Raw genomic sequence first — 19,385 nt, forward strand, 5'->3', positions numbered from 1 at the left:
CTCCCATTCATTTAGCATCTAGCTCCATAGAGTCCCATTCATTTAGCATCTAGCTCCATAGACTCCCATTCATTTAGCATCTAGCTCCATAGACTCCCATTCATTTAGCCGTCTAGCTCCATAGACTCCCATTCATTTAGCCGTCTAGCTCCATAGACTCCCATTCATTTAGCATCTAGCTCCATAGAGTCCCATTCATTTAGCATCTAGCTCCATAGACTCCCATTCATTTAGCATCTAGCTCCATAGAGTCCCATTCATTTAGCATCTAGCTCCATAGGGTCCCATTCATTTAGCATCTAGCTCCATAGAGTCCCATTCATTTAGCATCTAGCTCCATAGAGTCCCATTCATTTAGCATCTAGCTCCATAGACTCCCATTCAAGTATAAGATAAGTCATTAACATTACCCCACTGCACTAAACAGTAACCCCATATTCACATAATAAGTAGGTGAATATATAACCTTTGGTCGCCTACACGATACATTCTCTGTTGATTAGTTGATTACATTTGCCTTTTGGTTGACAGCAGAGACCGGTACTACTGGGAGACCGGTACTACTGGGAGACCGGTACTACTGGGAGACCGGGCTACTGGGAGACCGGGCTACTGGGAGAACGGGGCTACTGGGAGACCTGTACTACTGGGAGACCAGTACTACTGGGAGACCGGGCTACTGGGAGAATGGGGCTACTGGGAGACCTGTACTACTGGGAGACCAGTACTACTGGGAGACCGGGCTACTGGGAGAATGGGGCTACTGGGAGACCTGTACTACTGGGAGACCAGTACTACTGGGAGACCGGGCTACTGGGAGAATGGGGCTACTGGGAGACCTGTACTACTGGGAGACCAGTACTACGATCAGGTTCTGCGTACCTCCGTCCAGGCTGCGGCTCAGGACGTTCCTCTTGCTGATGGTTCGGGGGAAGTGCGGAGCCGGTCTAGAGATCTGAGCGCTCGCTCTGCGACTCTGAATCTGAGTCCGACCGCTGTAACGAAACTTTGAACCCAGAGACAGAAACTTCTTCGGGGTCTCCTCTGGAGACATCAGCCTGAAAGACAGACGGGGGTGGGGTGGGGGAGGGCAGACAGAAAGAGAGAGAGAGACAGAGAGACAGGGAGACAGACAGGGAGACAGATGAGTAGGGGGACAGAGAGACAGATGGGTGGAGACAGACGAGGAGAGAGACAGTTTGTCAGATTGTTTTCTGTCCCATTATGTCTGATGTTGTGTCACATGACTAACATGAACGTCTGTAAATAATATTGTATACATGTATATAATAACACAATCATTTAAATGAGAGAGTGTGGACTAGAACTCCTCTATCTGTCCTGAGATAACTCCTGTTAGGATCTGATGCTTTAAATAAAGTTATCTGTTAGGATCTGATGCTTTAAATAAAGTTATCTGTTAGGATCTGATGCTTTAAATAAAGTTAATTTGAAGATGACTGACCTGAAGAAGGAGTGATGCTCCACGCAGACTTTCCAGAGTCGTTTAGCTGATCGGTGGTTCAGCAGCTTGAAACCAATCGTTGATTCAAACTGGTCAAACTGGAGACAGAGACTCAAACTGGTCAAACTGGTCAAACTGGAGACAGAGACTCAAACTGGTCAAACTGGTAAGTTGTCTTTCTATTTTAGAAACAGCTAACGAATGAGATGAGCTGGTTTGACCAATGAGACGGGAGATCCGGTTAGCTTGACCGCAGGTCTGGTTTCCTGGGTGGTCATTGGTCGGTGAGTATGTTTACATGCAGACTATTATTATTCTGAATGTGATTCAGGTCATGTAAACAGCTTATTCTGTTTGGATATTCAGAGTAAACCGTATTATAGAAGCATGTATACAGCGCATTCAGAATCAAGCTTATTATAGTTTTGCATTTTTCATTAGTTTTTATTTTTATTTCTTTTTGACTTTTTGGTTTCAAATTCAGTTTAGTTTTAATTAGTTTTTAAAGAAGGTTTGCTAGTTTAGTTTTTATTTTTTGAAAATGCTTAGTTTTAGTTTAGTTTGTATTAGTTTTAGTCTTTTTTTGGTAATATTTGGGTTATTTGTCGGGGGATTCAAAAAGGTCAGAAAAAGTATTGTGTAATAATAAGTCAACAACATCATACAATTTTAGAAATATGTATTCACAATATATTCAACAATAACACCAATACATAACATGTAGCCTACATATGGTCATAAACATGTAAACAGTCTACACAAGACGCAGCAGTAGGTGCAACATGTGTAAGACGTGTTCCAGGAAAAAACCTAAATAGCCAACAGACTAAAGAAGACATCAACAGGTGTTTCCAACTTTGGTTTGAGTAAAGTGGCAAACTGTTTGAAGTCAATTGACTCACACAGTTGTGTAGACATCCCATAATAATCCACACATTAACCCACGTTTCCTCCCGCTTCTGGTGTTCCTGAGTATGTACTAACCAGCAGCTATCGGGTCGCCGGTGAAAGCCTTCCTGTAATGTTCTCTGTCCTGCTGTTGTCTCTGTCATGCTGCCCGGCCCTGTACCCATACATCTATACCCTGTACCCATACATCCATGCCCTGTACCCATACATCCATGCCCTGTACCCATAAATCCATACCCTGTACCCATACATCCATGCCCTGTACCCGTACATCCATACCCTGTACCCATACATCCACGCCCTGTACCCATACATCCACGCCCTGTACCCATACATCCATGCCCTGTACCCGTACATCCATGCCCTGTACCCGTACATCCATACCCTGTACCCATACATCCATGCCCTGTACCCATACATCCATGCCCTGTACCCATACATCCATGCCCTGTACCCATACATCCATGCCTTGTACCCATACATCAATGCCCTGTTTCCATACATCCATGCCCTGTACCCATACATCCATGCCCTGTACCCATACATCCATGCCCTGTACCCATACATCAATACCCTGTACCCATACATCCATGCCCTGTACCCATACATCCATGCCCTGTACCCGTACATCCATACCCTGTACCCATACATCCATGCCCTGTACCCATACATCCACGCCCTGTACCCATACATCCATGCCCTGTACCCGTACAGCCATGCCCTGTACCCATACATCCATGCCCTGTATCCATACAGCCACACCCTGTACCCATACATCCATGCCCTGTACCCATACATCCATGCCCTGTTTCCATACATCCATGCCCTGTTTCCATACATCCATGCCCTGTACCCATACATCCACACCCTGTACCCATACATCCACGCCCTGTACCCATACATCCACACCCTGTACCCATACATCCATGCCCTGTACCCATACATCCATACCCTGTACCCATACATCCATGCCCTGTACCCATACATCCATACCCTGTACCCATACATCCATGCCCTGTACCCATACATCCACACCCTGTACCCATACATCCATGCCCTGTACCCGTACATCCACACCCTGTACCCATACATCCATGCCCTGTACCCATACATCCATGCCCTGTACCCATACATCCATGCCCTGTACCCATACATTCATACATCCATGCCCTGTACCGGGGTTAGCTTCTGTTTCGGGGAAAGGTGTCACGTCTAGTCCCTGTGTCAAGTTTCTTTGTTTAGTTGGTTTCATGTTTTCTGTTGTTTTTCCCATTTCCTGTTTTATTTTGTAGTCTCTCTGTTCCCTTATGTGTTGTCATGTTTTACTTCCTGTCTTTTGGTTTTCCCGCCTTTGTGATTGTCTGATGTCTTTCACCTGTTCACCAGCCCTTGTCTCACCTGCCCCTTGTTATTGGGACTAATTGTGTATTTAGTCTAAATACACAAGTAAACAAGGGATACCAACACGGAATGTGTCTGTTGTTGGTGGATTATCATTTGTCGTTTGTTATCCGTCCTGTGTATTGCTGTGGTTTTGTGTTCCTGGAGTTTTTCCGCGTTTCCTCCCGTGTTCCTGTTTGCTCTGGATTACTTTTCCTGCTTACAAGTTTGTGAGTCTCCTTGTGTTTCTTTAAAATTATTGTTTATTCAGACTACTGCTTACTCCTCGCCTTCCTGCATTTGGGTCCAAGCCTGCATTCTGACAAAAGGGGCCTTTGCGTTTTCCTTTACCTTGTTAAGGTAAGCTAGGTTAGCCTCCTAGCTTGTGTGCGCTTCTCAAATGTACTTTCAAATTCGTGGGATTTTTCCCTTTAATAAATTGTCCACATATTTTACCACCTTCCACTGCAAGGTGCTTTTATCTGACACAGTCATAATCAGCAGCAACTCGAGTCTCCAGAAAAGCGATCTTTCGGTCCTTCTCCAAACTCTGTCTCTTTAGCGTTTGTATTTCACCCATCAGATCCATAATTTTCTTCTGTTGCTCTGCAACGGTTGAAATCTCCACCGACAAAAAGTCCAGAGATTTCTTGATCTCCTCCACCTCATCAGGTAGGATTGTATTTTTCTTAGGCGGTATATTCCAGCTTCCTTCTGGTCCGGTTAACGTTGCCCACGTTTTTTCGCCTAGGAATCTGTCTTCCAAAATGTTTGTCTCCAGCATGTGAGCCGCAACAAAAAAAACAAATAGGACTGTGCCGCTTTCTTCCGACTTTCGGTACCGCCGTGATGCCAGGCGAGGGGCACGGACATGTTGTGTTCAATTTGACGTGGAATGTCGGGATTTCTGGGTTCCCAGTCGGAAACTATACATGTCTACGGGAAATGTCACGGTCGGACAGATATAACGTTATTTGCTCTATGAAAGATCGACAAAGACGAAAACTAAGGACATTTCTTCGATCATTTTATTTTAGTTAGTTTTGCAAACAGACAGAGTTTTTTTTTAGTTATCGTTTTTTTGTAATGCCTCATTTTTATTTCAGTTAACAACAATGTTTTTTCCCTCCTAGTTTTCGTTATTTCGTTCGTTTTTTGTTAACGATTATAACCTTGGTTTCAATGAGGGTTTTTACTGCAGTTTGTGACAGTTTTTGGCCTCTCGCCTGTTTACGGCTTATGGTCAGCTCTTTAAATTGCTATGGTTACTGTACAGAGACTTCAGCATGGCTATGTGTAAACGGGAATATTAGTCGAATATTGACTTTCATTAGCCATGTAAACAGCTTAATCGGCATTTCGTCTTTTTGGAATTGTTTGTGCATATAAACATAGTCAGTAACGTTTGCCCGCGCTGCTTTACTGTTAATTGATCTAATCTAGAATATTTTCCTCTCTGGGTTTTTGTTCTGAGTTGAGATTTTGCTAGTCTGGATGCCAGCCGAATTTAGCCCCGCCCACAACATTTGAGGTCGGGAAGTTCGGTCTGGACTTCATCCGTTGTGGAGCAACTATGCTCCAACCAGAGCTGTTCTATAACTGTTCTATGATGTTTTTACCGTCCTTCCTACGGGATTCGGCAAAAGTTTAATTTATTAGCTGGCCCCAATGGTCGCTAAGAAGATGGGGCGCTCTGATTGGTTGTAGGTCTATCCAATTGAGTGCAGAGGCATTTTCTTTCCTGTTTCCGTTGAAAAAGGCCCCATAATCACAGCCCAATGCAGCAGAATCAGACTCATATTCTGACTAGTATCTGAGTATGACCACGTCAGGCTAAGATTTTGTAAACACAACTCTGTCTTCGGTTTGTGTTTCCAAATGAACAACAACTATCTGAAATTTAGGCTACACCTAGGTTAAAGGCATATTATGCATTTTTTTCCTGCTTTGGTCCCTCTATAGGTTGTCTCATGGAACTACAGCTTGCGTAGTTTGGGTACCTGTATGGGTACCCAAGCTGGAAGCCTTCTAACATTTGGACAGCATCAGCTGCTCTTAAAGGCATACTATGCAACTTTTCCCCCTTTAGTCCGCTACTACAGCTCGCGCTATGCGCATAGTATGCCTCTAAAGCTGAGCTGACTCTTGTTTTTACCCTCCAGGAGGGCGTTCCCTTTGTGCCCTAACCCCCTAATCCCCTAACCCTAACCGCCTAACCCTAATCCTGACTATAAATTGATGGTGTCTGACTCTTATTCTGTGGTGTTGGGTGTGTGTTGGCGTCTCACCTCCCCGGGGCGGATCTTGATGTAGAAGTTGTTCCGTTTGTACGAGATCTTCAGGATCTTTGGCCACGAGAATCTGTTGATCCTCAGTCGGTCTCTATAGACCAGCAGACCACTACTGCACACGCCCAGCATGATGACCACGCCTTCTGAGTCCTACACACACACACACACACACACACACACACACACACACACACACACACAGAACCAGAACCTGAGCCTTCTGCGTTAGAAGGGGACGTATCCTCCTGATGTTATGCAGCATGTATCTACACGATCGGGTAGTTGCAGCGATGTTGGCAGTGAAGGAGAGTTGGTCGTCAAGTGTTAATGAATTATTTAAACACTTTAGATGGGTCATTGGAGGGTTTGTCGGTAAGGTAGGAACAAGTGTGAGCTGGAAATGATTTCTGAGTGATATAAAAGGAAGCATTGTAGAATAAATAATACTGAATGATGACGTGAAGATGTTTGCATGAACTCACACATATTCAACACAAACATCGTCTTACCTCTGACTTAGCTGAAGGCAAGCAGTCAAAGCGACTTCCTACCATCTTTCCATTCAGACAGACAGGCAGACAGGCAGGCAGACAGACAGACAGACAGAGACAACAAAAAGGTAGAAAAGAAGAACAGCTGGTCTAAATGGGAAGATTATGCATGCCGCTATAGTCCAGTTCAGAGCAAAGATTCTGGAAGAGACAAGTATAAACTTCTGTTTCCTTGCATGTCTCTGGTCTGCAGTGCTCTGAAAGCTGTTTCCACCAATGGGACGAGACGGTGCATCATCTCCATAGCTTGTTTGTGCACATGCAGCTCGTTGAACCTCCGTCTAAAACATTCCCACCAGCTGACAGTTTGTAACAGAAATAAAATGGATTCTGGATCATTTTATTTTTATAGTTTGTAGCTGACTTCTCTGAAATGTTTTCTGCGATTCTTTGCTCTGAAACGGTTTCTTCTCGATGAGATTCTTTGCTCTGAACTGGACTTAGCAACGCTATTACTCAGTCAGACTTTGGTTTCCAGCGTGTGTTTATTGAACCGTTATTACAGGAGTAAAGAGTACTTCAGATTAAAAGAGTTTCCTGGCTGAAACGGTCGTTTAATTCCTGATAATGGAAACCTTAAATGGCAATAGTTCGTTTCCTTTTAAGCCTCTGACACACCAACCCGACGGCCGACCATCGGCAGAAAAGACCGTTAGACTGATCAGTCTCCCCGTGTTGGTCCAAAAAGTTCCTCAGAACACACCAAAGAGACGCCGACTTACGTCTCCATAACAGCAGGTGGTGCTAATCTGTATTGTCGCCCAAAAAATGAAAAACGGCAGCTGATTGGACGAACACGTCATGTGGGTCTGGCTGCTCCCGGATTTTTCAACCGGGCATAATGGCGTCTCGTTCAGAATACGATCTCATATTGTCCTAAAATAGTTCACTGTAACGTGTTTCTGGAAACATCTGAAGAGAGAAACAGGCTGTGCAGCTGCTGAATCTGTCATTGAATCTGTTCATTTCAGATCAACAAAGGTCAGTTTATCAGATTAATGTCAGATGTTGAGAGACTCTAGTCACGCTCACCCCGCTCCCCGTTTCCGGGTTAGCTCTCCACCAATCAGATGGGTCATTGAGTCTGACTGCCCGCCCTCCGACGCAACAAGTCAGGTCAGCCCAAATGAAGGCCGATGGCTCCTCGGATGGACGACGGCACGGAACACACCGACCAGACTGTCAGACGGCCGATTATCGGGTTGTTGTGTCTGCGCCTTTAGAGAAACACTCTGTACATATAAGTCCCTCTGGTAAACTGTGTAACAAACATCTTTTATTGTAAAAGGTAAGAACGGAAAAAGTCTTTCTAAACGCTGTCTTTGTAAAAGTTGAAAGGAGTAATAAAGTTTTCTGTCTGTACAGTCTGTTGTATGTTGCATCATCGCCGCAAAATATTCTCGTTCTGTGTGAAAGATCTCGTGACAAAAACAACAGTTCGAAAAAATCTATTGATGTGTGAATTAATCATATAAAAACATCCAGGTGTGTAAAGACCTTAAAGCTTTTGGGTTAGGGTTAGCTAATTAACCGTCTCGGCTCCACTAACTCTCTCCGTGTTTCTCACTATAGCTGTTTACTAAATGGGGTCTCAGAAACTTCAGTGATCGATTTATCAGTTAATCTATTGCTTGTCCCAGAGGGCTGTGTTGCAACATCTGCGTCACCGCTGAGAAAGGAAACCACAGCGTTCAGCTTTGGAGACGAAGAGGACATAAACACTACAAGATAATTAATTTCCTGAAGAGTCCATCGTGTTTTTTGATCCCGTGTTGTTGTCACTCCTCAGTATTCCTCACGGGGGCGACAGACTACGAACTAGAGCTGTAAAGCTTCAAAACGTGCAGAGAAAGTGTTCGGGGCTTCAGAAAAGGTCTTTACTTTGTTAAATGCTCATGTTGTTAATTTCATGTTCAGGTTTATGTTCGTAAGTGATGAAATCTCTGTGGATCCTAAACCCTAACCTTAAAACCCAAACCCTGAACCCTAAACCCTGAACCCTAAACCCTGAACCCTAAACCTTCAGATCAGACACAAGTTAGTCCCTAAACCCTGAACCCTAAGCCCTAAAACCGAAACCCTAACCCTAAAACCCAAACCCTAAACCCTGAACCTAAGCCCTAAAACCTAACACTAACACTAACCCAGATCAAAGTGACGCGAAGCAGAACTGAACCTCGATGAACCACTCTGTTACTGAGAGGCTCAATCAATGGAAACCGTCACGGAAAAATCATTACTGACGCACACACACACATACACACACGCACACACACACACACACACACACACACACACACACACACACACACACACACACACAGATTGATTGTGGACAGGAAGTGGGTCATGCAGCTCTGACACGATCACATGGCTGTTTGTTTAGTTCTCTTCACTGAAGGACGAACGGTTCTAATCATTTCTATAAATATGAACATTAAAAACTCGTTCCACCGTATGATAACAAATACGATTTCTTTCCAAAGTTAAATGTGTCGTGATCGATGGTTTTAGTCTTATTTTGTAGAGTCGGTTCCCATGTTTGACTTCCTGTCTTCCTGTGGTTACCTGCCCTGATGTGTTCACCTGTTCATCAGGTCACCTGTTCATCAGGTCACCTGTTCATCAGTTCACCTGTTTATCAGGTCACCTGTTGTCTTCCTGTGGTTACCTGCCCTGATGTGTTCACCTGTTCATCAGGTCACCTGTTCATCAGGTCACCTGTTCATCAGTTCACCTGTTTATCAGGTCACCTGTTGTCTTCCTGTGGTTACCTGCCCTGATGTGTTCACCTGTTCATCAGGTCACCTGTTTATCAGGTCACCTGTTGTCTTCCTGTGGTTACCTGCCCTGATGTGTTCACCTGTTCATCAGGTCACCTGTTCATCAGTTCACCTGTTTATCAGGTCACCTGTTGTCTTCCTGTGGTTACCTGCCCTGATGTGTTCACCTGTTCATCAGGTGACCTGTTTGCATTGACATTGTAATTTCACGTGTTTCAGTGAGTATGCACCTTTTTAGGCTTTTGGTTCCTGACTCGAGGTTATTGAACATTATACCTTAGTCTCCATTAAGTATCTAATGAAGTGGTGAGTGTGTTCTGATGAAGTGGTGAATGTGTTGTGATGAAGTGGTGAGTGTGTTCTGATGAAGTGGTGAGTGTGTTCTGATGAAGTGGTGAATGTGTGTGATGAAGTGGTGAATGTGTGTGATGAAGTGGTGAGTGTGTGATGAAGTGGTGAGTGTGTTCTGATGAAGTGGTGAATGTGTGTGATGAAGTGGTGAGTGTGTGTGATGAAGTGGTGAATGTGTGTGATGAAGTGGTGAATGTGTTGTGGTGAAGTGGTGAATGTGTGTGATGAAGTGGTGAGTGTGTGTGATGAAGTGGTGAATGTGTGTGATGAAGTGGTGAATGTGTGTGATGAAGTGGTGAGTGTGTGTGATGAAGTGGTGAGTGTGTGTGATGAAGTGGTGAGTGTGTGTGGTGAAGTGGTGAATGTGTTGTGGTGAAGTGGTGAATGTGTTGTGGTGAAGTGGTGAATGTGTTGTGGTGAAGTGGTGAATGTGTTGTGGTGAAGTGGTGAGTGTGTTCTGATGAAGTGGTGAATGTGTTTGTGTTTACCGTTGCGTGATGAAGGTCGACTCCGTACATGGAAAGTTTCTTCACGTTGTCCAGGAAGTTCATCTCTGCTTCGGCCGGAGTCATTCCTCTAAACACACAATAATAAACTATCAATTATTTAATACTAATTAGGTTAAATAATGATTTAAATGTCAGATGGGTTAGGGTTACATATACAGTATACTACACGCATATATATATATATATATAGTTAGGGTAACATATACAGTATACTACACGCATATATATATATGTATAGTTAGGGTAATATATACAGTATACTACACGCATATATATATATATATATAGTTAGGGTAACATATACAGTATACTACACGCATATATATATGTATAGTTAGGGGTAATATATACAGTATACTACACGCATATATATATATATATATATATATATATATATATATATATAGTTAGAGTAATATATACAGTATACTACACGCATATATATATATATAGTTAGGGTAATATATACAGTATACTACACGCATATATATATATATATAGTTAGGGTAATATATACAGTATACTACACGCATATATATATATATATATAGTTAGGGTAATATATACAGTATACTACACGCATATATATATATATATATAGTTAGGGTAATATATACAGTATACTACACGCATATATATATATATATATATATATATATATATATATATATAGTTAGGGTAATATATACAGTATACTACACGCATATATATATATATATAGTTAGGGTAATACTTCTCCGGGAACCATCACCTTATCGTGGTGGAGAGGTTTGTGTGTCCCTATGAACCTGAGGGCTGTGTTGTCTGGAGCTTTGTGCTCCTGGTAGGGTCTCCCAAGGCAAAGTGGTCTCAGGTGAGGGGCCAGACAAAGAATGGTTCAAAAATCCTATGAAAAAATCGAGGAAGGGATGAAGTGACCCTGCCCGGAGGAAGCCCGGGGCCCCCTGCCTGGAGCCAGGCCCAGATGGAGGGCTCGTCAGCGAGCGTCTGGTGGCCGGGTTTGCCACGGAGCCCGGTCGGGCACAGCCCGAAAAAGCTACGTGGCGGACATCCCTCCATCCCATGGGCCCACCACCTGTGGGAGGAACCGCTGGGGTCGGGTGCGCTGCCACATGGGTGGCAGTGAAGGTCAGGGGCCTCGACGGACCAGACCCGGGCAGCAGAGGCTGGCTCTGGGGACGTGGAATGTCACCTCTCTGTGGGGGAAGGAGCCGGAACTTGTGCGGGAGGTGGAGCGCTACCGGCTAGATCTGGTGGGGCTTACCTCTACGCACAGTCTTGGTTCTGGAACCATACTCCTGGATAGGGGTTGGACTCTTTTCTTCTCCGGAGTTGCCCAGGGTGTGAGGCGCCGGGCGGGTGTGGGGATACTCACAAGCCCCCGGCTGAGCGCCGCTACGTTGGAGTTTAACCCGGTGGACGAGAGGGTCGCCTCCCTACGCCTGCGGGTTGTGGGGGGGAAAACTCTGACTGTTGTTTGTGCATATGCACCAAACAAGAGTTCAGAGTATTCGGCCTTCTTGGAGACCTTGAGTGGAGTCCTGCATGGGGCTCCAGTCGGGGACTCCATAGTTCTGCTGGGGGGACTTCAACGCGCACGTGGGTAATGATGGAGACACATGGAGAGGCGTGATTGGGAGGAACGGCCTCCCTGATCTAAACCAGAGTGGTTGTTTGTTGTTGGACTTCTGTGCTAGTCATGGATTGTCTATAACGAACACCATGTTCGAACATAGGGATGCTCATAAGTGTACTTGGTACCAGAGCACCCTAGGCCAAAGGTCAATGATCGATTTTATAATCGTTTCATCTGATCTGAGGCCATATGTTTTGGACACTCGGGTGAAGAGAGGGGCGGAGCTGTCAACCGATCACCATCTGGTGGTGAGTTGGGTCAGGGGTGGGGGGAAGACTCTGGACAGACCTGGTAAGCCCAAACGGGTAGTGCGGGTAAATTGGGAACGTCTGAGGAGGCCCCTGTCCGACAGACTTTCAACTCACACCTCCGGCGGAGCTTTTCGTGCATCCCTGTGGAGGCTGGGGGGCATTGAACCTGAGTGGACAATGTTCAAAGTTTCCATTGCTGAAGCTGCGGTGAGGAGCTGTGGTCTTAGGGTCTTAGGTGCCTCAAGGGGCGGTAACCCACGAACACCGTGGTGGACACCGGTGGTCAGGGAAGCCGTCCGACTGAAGAAGGAGTCTTTCCGGGATATGTTATCCCAGACGACTCCGGAGGCAGTTGCAAGGTACCGAAGGGCCCGAAGGGCTGCAGCCTCTGCCGTGAAAGAGGCAAAGCAGCGTGTGTGGGAGAAGTTCGGAGAAGACATGGAGAAGGACTTTCGGTCGGCACCAAGGTACTTCTGGAAAACCGTTCGCCACCTCAGGAGGGGGGAAGGGGGAACCATCCAAGCTGTGTACAGTAAGGATGGGACGCTGTTGACCTCAACTGAGGAGGTAATAGGGCGGTGGAAGGAGCACTTTGAGGAACTCCTAAATCCGACTAATACGCCCTCTATGGTAGAGGCAGAGCTGGAGGATGAGGGGGGGGATTGGCATCAATTTCCCTGGTGGAGGTTGCTGAGGTAGTTAAACAACTCCACAGTGGCAAAGCCCCAGGAATTGATGAGATCCGTCCAGAAATGCTTAAAGCTCTGGGTGTGGAGGGGTTGTCTTGGTTGACACGCCTCTTAAACATTGCGTGGAAGTCTGGGACGGTGCCTAAGGAGTGGCAGACCGGGGTGGTGGTTCCCCTTTTTAAAAAGGGGGGACCAGAGGGTGTGTGCCAATTACAGGGGTATCACACTTCTCAGCCTCCCCGGTAAAGTCTACTCCAAGGTGCTGGAAAGGAGGGTTCGGTCGATAGTCGAATCTCCAATGTCACCAATCCTGTTTGTAGTATTTATGGACAGGATATCGAGGCGTGAGTCGGGGGTGGAGAGGGGTTGCAGTTCGGTGGGCTGGGGATCTCATCGCTGCTTTTTGCAGATGATGTGGTCCTGATGGCATCATCGGCCTGTGACCTTCAGCACTCACTGGATCGGTTCGCAGCCGAGTGTGAAGCGGCTGGGATGAGGATCAGCACCTCTAAATCGGAGGCCATGGTTCTCAGCAGGAAACCGATGGAGTGCCTTCTCCAGGTAGGGAATGAGTCCTTACCCCAAGTGAAGGAGTTCAAGTACCTTGGGGTCTTGTTCGCGAGTGAGGGGACAATGGAGCGGGAGATTGGTCGGAGAATCGGCACAGCAGGTGCGGTATTACATTCAATTTATCGCACCGTTATGACTGAAAAGAGAGCTGAGCCAGAAGGCAAAGCTCTCAATCTACCGGTCAGTTTTTGTTCCTACCCTCACCTATGGTCATGAAGGCTGGGTCATGACCGAAAGAACAAGATCCAGGGTACAAGCGGCCGAAATGGGTTTCCTCAGGAGGGTAGCTGGCGTCTCCCTTAGAGATAGGGTGAGAAGCTCAGTTATCCGTGAGGAGCTCGGAGTAGAGCCGCTGCTCCTTTGCGCCGAAAGGAGCCAGTTGAGGTGGTTCGGGCATCTGGTAAGGATGCCCCTGGGCGCCTCCCTAGGGAGGTGTTCCAGGCACGTCCCAGCTGGGAGGAGGCTCGGGGAGACCCAGGACTAGGTGGAGGGATTATATCTCTAACCTGGCCTGGGAACGCCTCGGATCCCCCCAGTCGGAGCTGGTTAATGTGGCCCGGAAAGGGAAGTTTGGGGTCCCCTGCTGGAGCTGCTACCCCTCGCGACCCGACCCCGGATAAGCGGATGAAGATGGATGGATGGATGGATGGATAGTTAGGGTAATATATACAGTATACTACACGCATATATATATATATATATATATATATATAGTTAGGGTAATATATACAGTATACTACACGCATATATATATATATATATATGTATATATATATATATATATATATATATATAGTTAGGGTAATATATACAGTATACTACACGCATATATATATATATATATATATATATATAGTTAGGGTAATATATACAGTATACTACACGACATATATATATATATATATATATATATATAGTTAGGTAACATATACAGTATACTACACGCGTATATATATATATATATATATAGTTAGGGTAACATATACAGTATACTACACGCTATATATATATATATATATATATAGTTAGGGTAACATATACAGTATACTACACGCATATATATATATATATATATATATATATATAGTTAGGGGTTACATATACAGTATACTACACATATATAAATGTATATATATATATATATATATATATAGTTAGGGTTACTATATAACTATATATATATATATATATATATATATATATATACTATATATGTTTGTATATTTACACGTGTATATAAATATATATATATGTATATATATATATATATATATATATATATATTGTGTGTGTGTGTTAGAAGAACCTGTATGTTTTGTGCAGCTCCATGATCTTTTCCTCCATTTCTTTAGTTTGAGTCGGAGCAAAACCGATTTCAGCGACGTAATCTGAACCGCACTCATCTGGAATATAAACAGAGAGAGATAGACAGGTGGTCAGAGAGACAGACAGCTGATCAGAGAGACAGACAGGTGGTCAGAGAGACAGACAGGTCAGAGAGACAGACAGGTCAGAGAGACAGACAGCTGATCAGAGAGACAGACAGCTGGTCAGAGAGCCATGCAGGTGGTCAGAGAGACAGACAGGTCAGAGAGACAGACAGGTGGTCAGAGAGCCAGACAGGTGGTCAGAGAGCCAGACAGGTCAGAGAGACAGACAGGTCAGAGAGACAGGGAGTAAAGACTAAATCTTGATTTGTGGTTCTTGATGAAATGTAATGTCAACTGAGAGTCACAGACGGATGATTGGACTATGGAAATAGTAATAACAACAGGAAATAGGAGGGCGGGTACAACAGGAAGTAGGAGGGTGTTGTTACCGGGGTCGTAGTCTCCGAGCTCTGATTGGACGGTGTAGGAGCCGAGGATGGTGTGAGTCGCGAAGGAACACGGGAGCCGCCCAGAAACAACGTCCTGTCTGAGCTGGAGACACAGGAAGTACCTGTGGACAGACAAGAAGTGTTCAGACAGCTGATACAGGTGTGCCAGATGTTTGACTGACAGGTGAATGTTTACCTGGTGATGTCCTCAGACAGCTGGGCGGGGTCGGGGGGGTAAAACTTCACGTTAAACGAGAAGTTCCAGGGAACGCCTGAGAGAGAAACAGAACTGTTACCACGGCAACCCAGTAACCACGGTAACCCAGTAACCACGGTAACCCAGTAACATGGTAACACCGAGCTTCCACAAACATCTCCCAGAGACTCTAGCTGTTTCTCAGTCAAGGATCCTTCCTTGGTAGGACTAGTCCTTCCAAGTCGGGTCCTTCAGAGGCTAGGCCAGGCTCCTCGTTAGCATTCAGAGGCTAGACCAGGCTCCTCGTTAGCATTCAGAGGCTAGACCAGGCTCCTCGTTAGCATTCAGAGGCTAGGCCAGGCTCCTCGTTAGAATTCAGAGGCTAGACCAGGCTCCTCATTAGCATTCAGAGGCTAGACCAGGCTCCTCGTTAGCATTCAGAGGCTAGACCAGGCTCCTCCTTAGCATTCAGAGGCTAGACCAGGCTCCTCGTTAGCATTCAGAGGCTAGACCAGGCTCCTCGTTAGCATTCAGAGGCTAGGCGAGGCTAGGCCAGGCTCTTCCTTAGCATTCAGAGGCTAGACCAGGCTCCTCCTTAGCATTCAGAGGCTAGACCAGGCTCCTCGTTAGCATTCAGAGGCTAGACCAGGCTCCTCGTTAGCATTCAGAGGCTAGACCAGGCTCCTCGTTAGCATTCAGAGGCTAGGCCAGGCTCCTCGTTAGCATTCAGAGGAGGGACCAGGCTCCTCATTAGCATTCAGAGGCTAGGCCAGGCTCCTCGTTAGCATTCAGAGGCTAGACCAGGCTCCTCGTTAGCATTCAGAGGCTAGGCCAGGCTCTTCCTTAGCATTCAGAGGCTAGACCAGGCTCCTCCTTAGCATTCAGAGGCTAGACCAGGCTCCTCGTTAGCATTCAGAGGCTAGACCAGGCTCCTCGTTAGCATTCAGAGGCTAGACCAGGCTCCTCGTTAGCATTCAGAGGCTAGGCCAGGCTCCTCGTTAGCATTCAGAGGCTAGACCAGGCTCCTCATTAGCATTCAGAGGCTAGGCCAGGCTCCTCGTTAGCATTCAGAGGCTAGACCAGGCTCCTCGTTAGCATTCAGAGGCTAGGCCAGGCTCTTCCTTAGCATTCAGAGGCTAGACCAGGCTCCTCCTTAGCATTCAGAGGCTAGACCAGGCTCCTCGTTAGCATTCAGAGGCTAGACCAGGCTCCTCCTTAGCATTCAGAGGCTAGACCAGGCTCCTCCTTAGCATTCAGAGGCTAGACCAGGCTCCTCCTTAGCATTCAGAGGCTAGACCAGGCTCCTCGTTAGCATTCAGAGGCTAGACCAGGCTCCTCCTTAGCATTCAGAGGCTAGACCAGGCTCCTCCTATAGCAGTTAGTACCAGCATTAAAGCGTTAAGCTTTACATTGATGATACACGTTAACGATGTACGACAAACACTAAAGATACTTACATTTAAATGATTATTTCGCCATCAGCGATGCTGCTCCAACTCCCGCTGAGGTCCGCCATTTAATTTTTTTTAACGAGCCGGCAAAGCCGCGCGCATAGGATTGTGGGTAATATGGGAGTGCGAAGGATACACATGTGCATCCTTTGCTGTCTGTGCATTCTCTGAACGAAGGACTCAGTCCTTGGAGGAATTCGGAGGATCCTCGACATTGGAACAGTCCTTCGACGGACGTTGACGTAGCATCCTTAACATTCTGGCTTCAAAGGATCCTTCCTTGACGTTGAGAAACAGCTTCTGTCTCAGACTATCGGTAGTTGGTGGTTCAGTTACCCGATAAGAGGTGACCGTTAGCCGGGTACAGGGCCGTGCTGAACGCAAGAGGCATGAAACTGCTTCCATACAGCAGCAGACCATGTGGTGATGACTGCTACATGTATGCTTATGAGTTAAAGTGCTTTTGGTAACTATATGAACGTGTGGTTCATGAGAATCAGCTGTCCTAAACTGACCAATCAGGATCAAGTTTCTAAGATAAAGTGGGCGGAGCTACAGACCTCGGACCTGCTTCTTCATCTCCTTTGATGGATCCAACCAGTTCTATAAGACAAACAGGTTAGAGAGACAGACAGGTTAGAGAGACAGACAGGTTAGAGAGACAGACAGACGGACGAACAGACAGGCAGGCAGACAGACAGACAGACAGATAGATAGACAGGCAGACACACATACAGGTTAGAGAGACAGACAGACAGACAGACACACATACAGGTATGAGAGACAGACAGACAGACAGGCAGACAAACAGACAGACAGGTTAGACAGACAGACAAGTACCTTGTTGTTGTCAGCGTCTCTGAAGCTCAGAGCGAAGTAATCTCTCTCCAGCAGGTTGACGTGTTCACAGACTTTATTAAACAGCTGAAAACCACGAGCTCGCTTCTACAGACACAGAAAGAGTTTATATTAATATATATATATATATATATATATATATATATATATATATATATATATATATATATATATTAGTGATGTCAGTTAAAGGCGTTATTAACGGCGTTAACGCAAACCCATTTTAACGGCATAAATTTTTTTATCGTGAGATTAATGTTCTTTTTCGCCTAGCAAACTTTGTAGATTTTTTCACGTGCTGTTACAACAACTAGTAACGTTAGAAAAACTACACCACCACACCGGATCTAGCTAGACTGGAAACACAACAACAGACACGCCACACACACAAAGAGCAGTAGGCTGACGTTACGTTTTGAGTGGATGGCGAGCACGAGACGCCGAAATGGATGCCAATAAGATTCTGAATGGAAAGTTTACTTTTAAAACGTTGTGGAGGGGGACAGTAGTCTCACCACACAGCCTGTAGGACACGGAGACAGCAGCCACACTGGAACTGCTGCAGACTCCAAACTCTGTCTCATTAACCGCTGATCACTGGACGTCAGTGAGGAATCTACATTATTTAGGAGTTACTAAACACTAGATGGACTCTGTATATCAGCATACGGTTTTAGGACTGTGTCTTTTGTATCGTTTTGACTGTTTTTGTCATTTGGGACATTGTCCACCCCCTTTTCTGTCCAGGAGAATTGTTACGTTCCTTATTAGAAGAACGTAAAGGTTACAAATGTCCTGCTGTGGCGTCCGGTTTTTGGACCGTTTAGTTTGAACTGTAGAAGCAAAGTGTTAGTGTTACATCTCAGTTAGTTCGGGACTTGGAGGAATTGTGCAATAATGAGTAAATGAGTAAATAAATAATTACAAATCTTAAAGTCAAGTTCATAAAGTCACTTTCTTTGCATTCATTTGATTCCCAGTTAAGATCCTCTGGTAAGAACGGCTTCCACTGTTAATATGGACTTAATAACTGTTAAATAATAACTGAAAAATAATACAATTCTATTTATTATAGCCGTCCAGCAGTGTGACGCGACTCTGCATCGTTCTGAAGCTGTCTCCCCCTACCACCCCCCCCCCCCCCCCCCCCCCTTACCTCCACGGTGCAGGTGAACAGCGAGCCGTCCAGCAGCGTGACGCGACTCTGCATCGTTCTGAAGCTCAGAGCGTTTCTGGCCGGCGAGCGAGCGATGCGACTGCTCGACGACAGTGTACTGGACGAGTCCTCGGCCAATGAGCTGTGAGCGTGGCTTCCCCCGCCCTGTTTGGGTGTGGAGTGGGCGGCGGCTTCAGGGAAAGACTCCGCCTCCTGGGTACCTGGCTCTGTCGTCATGGTGATTCACCTGAGACACAGGGACAACACCGTTACCATAGAAACGAATGATGCTGCGAGCTGGAAACAGGAAACTGGTCGTTTCATCGCAGCAACTCAAAGGTAAAAAACAACAACTCCCAGGATGCATTTCACTGCAAACAGCCAATCACTGAGCTTCAGATTCCAGAGGGGCGACGCATCGATTATCAAAGTAGTTGGAGATTAATTTCAATGAATAATATCTGCTGCCTGATGATGTCATCACCCCAAGCCCCGCGGTTACCATGGTTACCGCCCAATG

General features: G+C 45.7%; 1 protein-coding gene across 1 annotated transcript in view; it reads right to left on the reverse strand.

Moving 5' to 3' along the window:
* The window catches only part of LOC144513291 (protein 4.1-like), a 36,933-nt gene extending 17,831 nt beyond the window's left edge, over positions 1-19,102 (reverse strand). The window contains exons 1-11 of the mRNA XM_078244324.1: positions 18,866-19,102; positions 17,692-17,796; positions 17,412-17,454; positions 15,401-15,476; positions 15,205-15,326; positions 14,692-14,788; positions 10,219-10,306; positions 6,555-6,599; positions 6,043-6,195; positions 1,466-1,563; positions 883-1,058 (exon numbers count right to left, since the gene is read on the reverse strand). Coding sequence (XP_078100450.1) covers positions 883-1,058; positions 1,466-1,563; positions 6,043-6,195; positions 6,555-6,599; positions 10,219-10,306; positions 14,692-14,788; positions 15,205-15,326; positions 15,401-15,476; positions 17,412-17,454; positions 17,692-17,796; positions 18,866-19,102 — 1,240 coding nt within the window. The remainder of the gene's footprint in view (positions 1-882; positions 1,059-1,465; positions 1,564-6,042; positions 6,196-6,554; positions 6,600-10,218; positions 10,307-14,691; positions 14,789-15,204; positions 15,327-15,400; positions 15,477-17,411; positions 17,455-17,691; positions 17,797-18,865) is intronic.
* Positions 19,103-19,385: the final 283 nt, after the last annotated feature.

This window comes from Sander vitreus, unplaced genomic scaffold (genome assembly GCF_031162955.1).
Source record: "Sander vitreus isolate 19-12246 unplaced genomic scaffold, sanVit1 ctg207_0, whole genome shotgun sequence".
In the NCBI taxonomy this organism is placed as follows: domain Eukaryota; kingdom Metazoa; phylum Chordata; class Actinopteri; order Perciformes; family Percidae; genus Sander; species Sander vitreus.